The sequence below is a fragment of the Camellia sinensis genome, chromosome 13 (assembly GCF_055761805.1).
Source record: "Camellia sinensis isolate YWXY chromosome 13, ASM5576180v1, whole genome shotgun sequence".
In the NCBI taxonomy this organism is placed as follows: domain Eukaryota; kingdom Viridiplantae; phylum Streptophyta; class Magnoliopsida; order Ericales; family Theaceae; genus Camellia; species Camellia sinensis.
This window is the reverse complement of record NC_138973.1, coordinates 102,228,600-102,238,134: the sequence shown is the minus strand read 5'-3', so window position 1 is coordinate 102,238,134 and position 9,535 is coordinate 102,228,600. Positions and strand designations below refer to the sequence as shown.

At 34.2% G+C, this 9,535-nt stretch overlaps 1 protein-coding gene across 2 annotated transcripts; it reads left to right on the top strand.

Annotated features, from left to right (window-relative positions):
• The first annotated feature begins 1,183 nt into the window (after window positions 1-1,183).
• On the top strand, window positions 1,184-9,293 carry LOC114288114 (putative glycosyltransferase At5g03795). Of its 2 annotated transcripts, none has more exons than XM_082903018.1 (5): window positions 1,184-1,475; window positions 3,512-4,540; window positions 4,644-4,774; window positions 7,171-7,519; window positions 8,288-9,293. In XM_082903018.1, exons 2-5 carry the CDS (start codon window positions 3,587-3,589, stop codon window positions 8,954-8,956), a joined length of 2,103 nt encoding a protein of 700 aa, XP_082759144.1. In that variant the 5' UTR covers window positions 1,184-1,475; window positions 3,512-3,586; the 3' UTR covers window positions 8,957-9,293. The 2 variants fall into 2 exon arrangements, with proteins under 2 accessions (XP_082759144.1, XP_082759143.1); XM_082903017.1 differs by having other exon boundaries at window positions 1,333-1,475; window positions 7,168-7,519.
• The last annotated feature ends 242 nt before the right edge of the window (window positions 9,294-9,535 follow it).

Below are 9,535 nucleotides of genomic sequence, written 5' to 3'. Positions count from 1 at the left end.
GTGAAGGCAAAAAGAAGGGTTGGAATGCCTGTTGGAATGTGAGCGAGGTCCTAGAAGTGCGACGGTAGAGATCGGGAGGAAGAGTATGTGGCCGTTGGTGAGAGAGGGGGCATTAGGGAAGGATTACCAGAAGAGGAGGTCATGCGTAGTGGGAGGAAGACTGCTGGAAGAGGGAAGGAGTTGCAAGGGAAAGGTATACGAGTGGGGTTCAAAGAATATATGTGGGATTATGGTAGGGGTCCAAAAAAATAAAATAAAGAGAGAAGCAATTTTGGTGGTGGGGCCAAAGAAGTGGGAAGTCCAAAGTAGAAAGGTACTGCCCTTTTATCCAAAAGTAAATGAAATTAAAGATAAATTATAAATACACCCTCTAAAGTTTATTTAAAATACGAATTTTGTTATGTGATTTTAGAAATTATATTCCGTCCTTGAAATTTCTAATTTCATAACAAATAGTTTCTTTTATTAACAAATCATCACATCAATTAGCAATTTTGAATGATATTAGAAATTATTTTAATTAATAATTCATGTAATTTTATTATGGACATTACTATACAAATCTAAAAATTAGACCCAATTTTGAACCCATTGATGTGGCAATCAATGAGGCTAACTAAGGTAATGCTCTGTCTCATATCTTCTCAATAATCAACCAATCATATCACTTACATATCATTGGGTCAAGAAAATGGGCTTACAAAGTGGGTTTGTATATAATTTTCCTTTAATTATTGTATATGATAGGAGTTGAGAATTTTATTTTTTCAATTAATTTTGTTAAATAAAAAATTATGAAAAAGGAGTATTTATAATTTTTTAAATCACATGGAATAATCTGTATTTTAAACAAATTTCAAGAGGTGTATTTATAATTTAATCTAAAATTAAAATACCGAGCAGTGGCACGATGTGATTGGACAAACCCAAAAATTATGCATGTGCTCCGCCGTAGAGGATCCAAGGTCATTACTTGGGGTCCACAATCTCAGCTTCAGCACCCGACCGTTTTGGAAACCGACAAAATGCCACCCCAGCGCACGTTAGCAGTCCAGGCCTTTTACTGCTCCTCCTAGAGATAAGTGAGCTAAGTGGCACTCAAGGTAAATCCATCGAATATAAAGGCCATAATCTTACATACCTTTAATAAAGTACAAAGTCGCTTAACACCAGCTCTCTGTCTCTGAACTTTCCAATTATTAGCTAATGTCCAAACAGTGGATAAACTTTTTTTTTTTTTTTAATTTTTTTTTTATATCGTATAATACTTATTATTTTAATTAATAAAAATTATATATATATATATATATATATTTTTTTTTTCCTGGAACTGAATAAAAAGTATAGTTGTTATGAGATTCTTTGCTTATTTTGAACACAGAGAAAGACAAAGAGTGTGGTTTTGTTCTTGAAAATTCTGTGTAATTGCTTGTGCTCTCAGTTAGGGCTTCAATCTTCTTCAACTTCCTGCTGCTGTAATTCCTCTCTCTCTCTCTCTCTCTCTCTCTCTATCTATATATATATATAAATATATGTGTGTGTGTACAATTGTTTTCATGTATGGGTATGTCATATCTTGGAATTTGGAATGTTTACTTTAGATAGTTATTGAATGCACAGAGCTAGTTGATTACTGTTTTAGTATGATCTATTTCTTGATTTGTGATGAGAATATGCTGAGATGAAGTTGAATTATTGAGTTTTGAGTTTCGAAGCTGTTTTTTCTTAAACCATTCTCTCTTCCATGTTTCTCTTCTACACATTATGTTTCTTTTCATCCATTGATTGTGTATGTATTTGCATGTATGGCTGCTCAAATAGTTTTATTCTGATTATTTGAATTGAAATTTGATGTTGTGTGGAACAAGGGCTCTTCTTGCTTATAAGACCTTATATTACTTTGATTTTTATGAATGCTATGATTGGAATATTTAAGAATTTCTTTGCTTCCATTTTATGATTATTTCTTTGAGAATTTTGAAAGGTATTGAACTAAATTCATCATATTGTTTTTAATTTTTTGTTTCTCTGTTGGAGTAGGCATGTAAGAAAAACCGGGAAAAACTGATTGAACCGGAACGAACTGTCCATATTTGGTTTGTTTTTAACAAGAATTGGTCTATGCAATCTTTTAGTTTGATTTTTCTCAGTTTTCAGTTCAGTACCCGGTTCAAACATTTTGTGCACCGAATTAAACCGAAATCGACTACTTTATCATATATTGTATTTATAATATATATAATTTAATAATCGAAAACTTCACTTTATCTTGTAGTTTGGGTCATGTGCAGTTTACCGCCCTAACTTTTGAAAATGATTGCATAACCTCTACGTGATTTGTGGACTGCCGTTAACGATTTAATGAAAAAGATTAAATACCTTACACTTGCTGTTAAGTTAGACAAAATATTTAACATATTTGGAAATGAGCGCATAATCTCCTTGTGATTTGTGGATTGGTTTAATGAAAAGGACTAAAATACCTCATACTTGCTGTTAAGTTGGACGGAATGTTTAACGGTGTGCTTCAGTCCACAAATCACGTGGAAATTATGTGATCATTTCCAAACATTGGGGGGTAAACCGTACATGACCCAAATCACATGGGGTAAAGTGAAGTTTGCCCATCTAATAATATAATGATATTAATAAGTATACTAAGCCTCCGTTTGGGAAGTGGGTTGGCTTTTTGACTTTTTTGACTATTTTAGTCTGGGCTAAAAAGCTTGGTTTGGGAAGGATTTTTTGACTTTTTTGGCTTTTTTTGTGAGAGAAGAGTGTAATGATTATGGGTTAGATGTGATATTTTGTTTGTTGTGGTTAAAATAGCTTATTTTGTCTTTTGTGGCTAAAATAGCCCCAAACCTCCTTGCCAAGTAATTAACCTCAACTAATTAATCTTATCATCCTTATAACCTAAATTAGTAAACCCATATTATATATAATCTTAACTATATCGCACTATTCTTGAACCCTTTAATTTGTTTATTTTTTATTTTTTTTGTATTTTTGTTAATCTAGAAATTGGATAAATAGAGGGATTGGATATGTTCGAAGCGGTGGGATACTTGGCTAATTCAATAGATTAGTGACTATACTATAGCTTTAAAAAGTGACTCAAATTTGAGAGGTCTTTGACCAGTTAAATCGCACCGAACCGAACTATTTCAATTGGTGCAATTTGATTGGTGAAGTAGTTTGTTCTGGTGCTCAAAATAATAAAATAAAACCAACATTATTGGTTTGGTGAAAAATTTCATCAATATGCTAACCGTACCGTACCGAACCGAACCGAACCGAACCGAACCAATTACATCCTAACTTGGGAGTTCATGTTTTTAGTGTTTCCACGTCTTCCCTTTTCCATATATCAATGCTTGATTTGGTTCTTTTGAGCACATATGTGTTTCACACAATGCTTTATTATATTGACTTGTGAAAGAACCCCCTTTTTTAATCTCCAGTTTTGTGTTTTCTTATTAAATATTTTTTTTCCTGGGTAATTATACAGGAATGTGTGACGAGTGTATTTCCTTGATGATTAGATAGATCCTGCATTATGCTAGTATTGACTGCAGTTTAAGGCATGGAATGTTCAATTCTATTTCAAAAGTTATGCCACTTTGAAAAAAGGAGTTGGCTCTTTTTGGTGGGTTTAGTGGCTGTTACTCATTTCTTGTGTCAATCCCTAATGCTTCCATATGGAAATGCTCTCTGGTCTCTATTGCCTGGGGATGGGCTTCCAATACGTGTCAAAGGTAGCTTTTTATCAAGATCATCTTCTGTCAAGTCTGTGATGATTAGCAATTCCGTCTTTGTTAATGATTCAGATTCAGTTGATGCTACTCTGTTTGTTGGCATGGTAAAAAACAATGACAAATATTATGTGGGCAGAGAAATTGGGCATATTGATGGATCAATGGGAGAGAATAGAAGCATGGAGAATAATATGACATTAGGCAGGAAAGACCTGGTAAATAATCCTAAGCATGTTGAAGATGTGATAGAAAATGATGATTTTCCATCTGAGGATTTTGTAGATTTGGATGAGAATTCTGCAGTAGAGAACATTCGAGATTATAATTCTTTCTTGGAAAAGGCAAATGAAAGTACACGCAGTCTATCGCCAGAGCAGATTGTTGAACCAAGTGATGGAACTTCAGCAGAAAATATTCTAGAGGCAGATACAACTATGATGCCAGAGATTAGGGGTGTAGTTCCATCCCCTTCAATTGTATTGACCCCAATAGATTCCTTGATTAACATCACATCTTCGGTAAATTTGGCATCTAATGTAAGCATTGTAATTGGTTCTGCTTCTCTGAACAGATCTTCTGGTGGAGTAGAAAAAAGAGTACTTTCAAAGGATGAGACGCATGTGAAATTGCAAAGTGATCATGCAATGTTAAAAAATAACTCTGCAATGAAGAATGATACACTTGGGAAGAAGATGAGATGTGATATGCCACCAAAAACAATAATGTCCATAAATGAGATGAACCGGTTATTAGTTTGGCATCGCCGTTCTTCACGTGCAATGGTATTAACTCTGTTACTGAATGTGAAACCTTTCAGGCTTTCCTTTATTGCTTTGTTTTTTTAAGTTAGAGATTACTTTGTAACTTGTTTGCATTGGGTTGTAGAGGCCACGATGGTCCTCAATACGCGACCAGGAAATTATAGGTGCAAAATTACAGATTGAGAATGCTCCTATTGCAATGAGTGATGGAGAGCTCTATGCTCCTCTCTTTAGAAATGTTTCCAGGTTTAAAAGGTAAGCCTACTTTAACTGTTTAAGAGAGATTCACTGGAAATATTCATTCATGGGTCTGAACAAAATAAAGTCCTCTCTCTTATCACTTGCTTTCATTTATTTGCTTTATTCCATGTATTATGTGAGTATAACATTGGTGATGCCATTAGAGCTGAAATGAATGAAATAATAATGAAGGATGGAACAGTTTCTTGATTCAGAATCACCATAGTGTTTTTGTTGCAGAGTGAAAGCAGAGTAAATTAGTACAACTGCTACAAGAAACTTGGACAGTAGAACATGTATGGGTTGTAGTTAGTACTATATATGATTTTGAGGTGTCATAATATGCTATCCAAGTTCTTCTGATTAAACCATACATATTTGACTCTAGTTAGTCTCATCGCATAATCACTCTCTTCCACTTAAGATGTTACTACATTTTTGTCAATTATGGTTCTTGATTATTTATGTTTTCATATGCCTTTCATAAATGTGATAAAAACTTGTAGTGATGTGCTTGGCATACCAGGGAGTTGTTAATGATGTGCGTCTCATCTTTCTTTTGACATTCAGTTCTTCTTAGCGAGTCAGCAAACAGTATAGATTGCTGTATAGCATATGAGTTCTATGTTTCAGAAATAAATTTGAATATCTTGCCTGGTTTCCGTGTCAAACTAGTTTGGGGTCACTAGATGTTGGGAACTATATAGTTCCCTTTTGTACATAACCTTTGATTCTCAAGCATTCTGGTGCGAAGGAAGCATATCATCTAGGAAGTACACTTTCTGATATGCATGCCATGCCAATGAAATCGCTGTTTCAACTGTAGAATTTCAAACACTTTGATGGGTTTAAAACATGGTTATCAGAATCCCGATCCGGATCTTACGATCCTACGATCTTACGATCTATTTGAGTGCAATCGATCCGGATCGTGTAAAAAACTCCTTATAGGTAGGATCTTTCGATCCTGGTAGTGGGATCTTATAGGATCGTGGAATCCCGATCCGAATCCGATCCTATCCGATCCAATTTACAAGCCTTGTTTTGTATTGTATGACATATTTTATTGCAAATTTTATATTTGTTGTCTAAATATCCATTTATGTTGTCAAAATAAATAATAAAAATTAAGTAGTATTGAATCAAATAGACTAAAAAAAACAAACTAGGAAACAAACACTCAAATATTGCGGTAATTTAAGAAAATTAAATAGTCGGAAAAACAAACTTAGCTTTAGCGGAGTCTAAAAAGGGTAAGATGATTGTAACTTTATCCCAATTTCTGGAGAAATTATTTTTGTGACTCGAATCCGCTCCACCAGAAATGCTAACGACAAACCTTATCATTCGACTAAGCTACTCTTTTGAGTTCTTAATTTATTTTCATATCCAATTTTGTTAAATATTTTTTCTTCACTTTTTATGCATTATTGTACATTGTAAAGTATTTTGTTATAAAATTCTTCTTCTTCTTCACCTTCTTTTTTGATAAAATGCAGAACTTTTACTATCGAGTTTTCTATTGCATAATATTATATGTACATTTTACATGGAGTATTATATTTTTCACAATATCTTCACTTCTTTTTAATAAAATATAAGTTCATTTTGTGTACACTTTATAAGAAATATTTATTTAAATTAAATTATTATATAATTTGTCTTTTTCGATAGGATCTTACGATCCTTGATCCGATTCTACGATCCGATCCTATAAACACCTCCAACGATCCAACGTAGGATCCCGATTTTAACAACCTTGGTTTAAAATTTCAAAATTTTTTTTTCCACCTAAATTAGAATATTACTCCAACTTTGAAGTTTCCCAAATTTACAAATTTACAGTCAAAATTGAAAATTTTAATTTTTTTCATTGGCTGAATTTCACTAATTTTGCCCATGTTTTGAAATTACAACTGAACATTTTTTGGAAAAAATAATTAAAAATACTAAGAAGGATGATTTTTCAAATTATGAATTTGACTTCTCTGGTTTCACCCAATATTTAGACTTTTTATTCAAATTTGACCAATTAGAAATTAGAAATTAAGTAACCATCTAATTGAATTCTTGCAAAGATTTAGCAAATTTTGAAACATGCTGCAGTGGTGACAATGTTCTGCCATATTTTATTCATGTCAGTGAGTGGTATGGTAGGGGTTGTCTAGAAATTATTCTCGTTACTCTTGGCATCAAGGAAGAACAAATATTTCATCTAGACGGTTACCTCATCCTAAAATTCCCAATTCTGCTGCATGGCACTCCTCTTTTTCTTTATTTTTTTTTTTGGTGTGCGCTGTGTTCAAGAACTCTGCACTGTACAATGTCTTTGTGAGAAAGCATTTCGTCCATTTTTTTATTTTTTATTTTATTTTATTTTATTTATAATATTTGTTTGGTTGCATTAGCAGGAGCTATGAACTCATGGAACGCATCCTCAAAGTTTATATCTACAAGGATGGAGAAAAACCCATCTTTCATCAGCCAATACTCAAGGGGTTATATGCCTCTGAAGGATGGTTCATGAAATTGATGGAGGGAAGTAAACAGTTTGTTGTGAAGAATCCCCAAAAGGCACACCTTTTTTACATGCCATTTAGTTCACGGATGCTTGAGTACACCCTGTATGTACGCAACTCTCACAATCGCACAAACCTACGTCAACATTTGAAGCAGTACTCTGAAAAAATTGCAGCAAAATATCGCTTCTGGAATAGAACTGGCGGAGCTGACCATTTTCTTGTTGCCTGCCATGATTGGGTATGCTTTCCACTCATCTCCAATTTTTATTGTGTTTGCTTGAAATATTGTCAAAATATGCAACCATGTCATTCGTTTTTTTATACACCAGATCTTAGTATTGAGTTAATTAACTGAAAAAACTACGTGTTTAAATGACTAAACCACAATTTTGTAAAGTAACATGTCATTTAAGAAGGTGGCTTGTCGTGTCGTCATTTCGGACACCAACAAAACAAAACACTTCTTATTCATTTCCCAACACTTGTGGGACACGTATCCACATATGTCCTACTATTTTTATAATTTTTTTAGACTCTTGCACCCTTCAAACACTTGGGAAACAAATGTTTCTATCGCTTATACGTTACACACATGAAACATATTATAAGTTTTAACAAGATAATTTGGAATCCAATGATAAATGAAAAACAACATAATTTTATACATTCTACTCCTTTTTATATTTTAAAAATTATTATATTTGAATTAAACATGCATTTATGTGACATTATAATTGCTTATGTATGTTATATAATTATATATTTTGTGTGTCCCTCATGTGTCATGTTTAATATTTTAAAAAAATTTCATGTCGGCATGCACGTGCCGTGTCATGTGTACGTGTATGTGTTTCTTAGCATTTCGTACTGACTAGATAGATGTTTTTGAGATTAATTTCCTTATAGTAATTACGACTGGAACATAGGTTTTTGTGGTGGTGTAGGACTGGAACTATGGGTGGTGTTTGGTATCCTGAAATGTTTCGATGCATTGAATGTTTTGTAGGCTCCATATGAAACAAGGCATCATATGGAACATTGTATCAAAGCGCTCTGCAATGCAGATGTAACTGCGGGCTTCAAAATAGGGAGGGACGTGTCTCTTCCCGAAACGTACGTTCGCTCAGCCAGAAATCCTCTGAGGGATCTTAGCGGAAAGCCACCTTCTAAAAGGCACATACTTGCCTTCTATGCTGGAAACATGCATGGTTACCTCCGTCCAATCTTGCTAAAGCACTGGAAGGACAAAGACCCTATTATGAAGATCTTTGGCCCAATGCCTCCTGGAGTTGCAAGCAAAATGAATTACATCCAGCACATGAAAAGCAGCAAGTACTGCATCTGCCCCAAGGGTTACGAGGTCAACAGCCCGCGTGTCGTCGAAGCCATTTTTTACGAGTGTGTACCCGTTATCATATCCGATAATTTCGTGCCACCCTTTTTTGAGGTTTTGGATTGGGGGGCATTCTCGGTGATTATTGCAGAGAAAGATATCGCTAACTTGAAAGACATACTCGTTTCTATACCAGAAAAGAAGTATCTTGATATGCAACTCGCGGTGCAGAAGGTTCAGAAGCATTTTCTTTGGCATGCTAAGCCCTTGAAGTATGACCTCTTTCACATGACCCTTCATTCGATTTGGTATAATAGAGTTTTTCAGATAAAACTTAGATGAAGTCTGCAAGCCCACGAGGTAATAATGTCGGGCCTGTTGCAGAATAAGCTGTCTGTTCTCTCTGATCAATGTGTTTGGGTTTAGCTGCTGGATCAGCTCCAATTGAAAGGTTCAGCCTCAGTCTTATTCTGTTGTAAATAGTGGCTTTTGTTTGAATTTGAGAATGCAGCTGTAGAGGCGTTTTTTGGGTTGTTTGCTGCAAAAGGGTTGTATAAATGTTGTACCATTTTGCTCTTGTAAAGAAGACTTGAGATCCTGGACTTTTCCTTGAACTACACAGCTGTGATGCTCATCAACAATTTTAACACTCTCAGCAATAGTTTATTTTATTTTATTTATTTTTATTTTTTACATTGGTATACTGATTTGTGTGGTTATCCACAGCATATGATTGCAAACGAGTCGAGTTGTAGATTGTTTAAGTTTGATTTGGAAAACTTTATAAGCTTGAGGATGTGCTCAATGCCAACTTTACCTTTTGAGGTGATCTCAAAATAGCTCTAATCGGGTTGAGTTTTAGTAATTTGTTTTTATTTATTTGGGTTAATTATACTTAGCACCTTACAACTTTTATTAAAA

Excerpts from the sequence above, each read along its gene's own strand:
- LOC114288114 (XM_082903017.1), top strand. The coding sequence starts at position 3,587 with ATGGAATGTTCAATTCTATTTCAAAAGTTATGCCACTTTGAAAAAAGG. Across the intron at positions 4,541-4,643 it reads GCCGTTCTTCACGTGCAATG|AGGCCACGATGGTCCTCAAT; the intron begins GTATTAACTCTG and ends ATTGGGTTGTAG. Across the intron at positions 7,520-8,287 it reads TTGTTGCCTGCCATGATTGG|GCTCCATATGAAACAAGGCA; the intron begins GTATGCTTTCCA and ends AATGTTTTGTAG.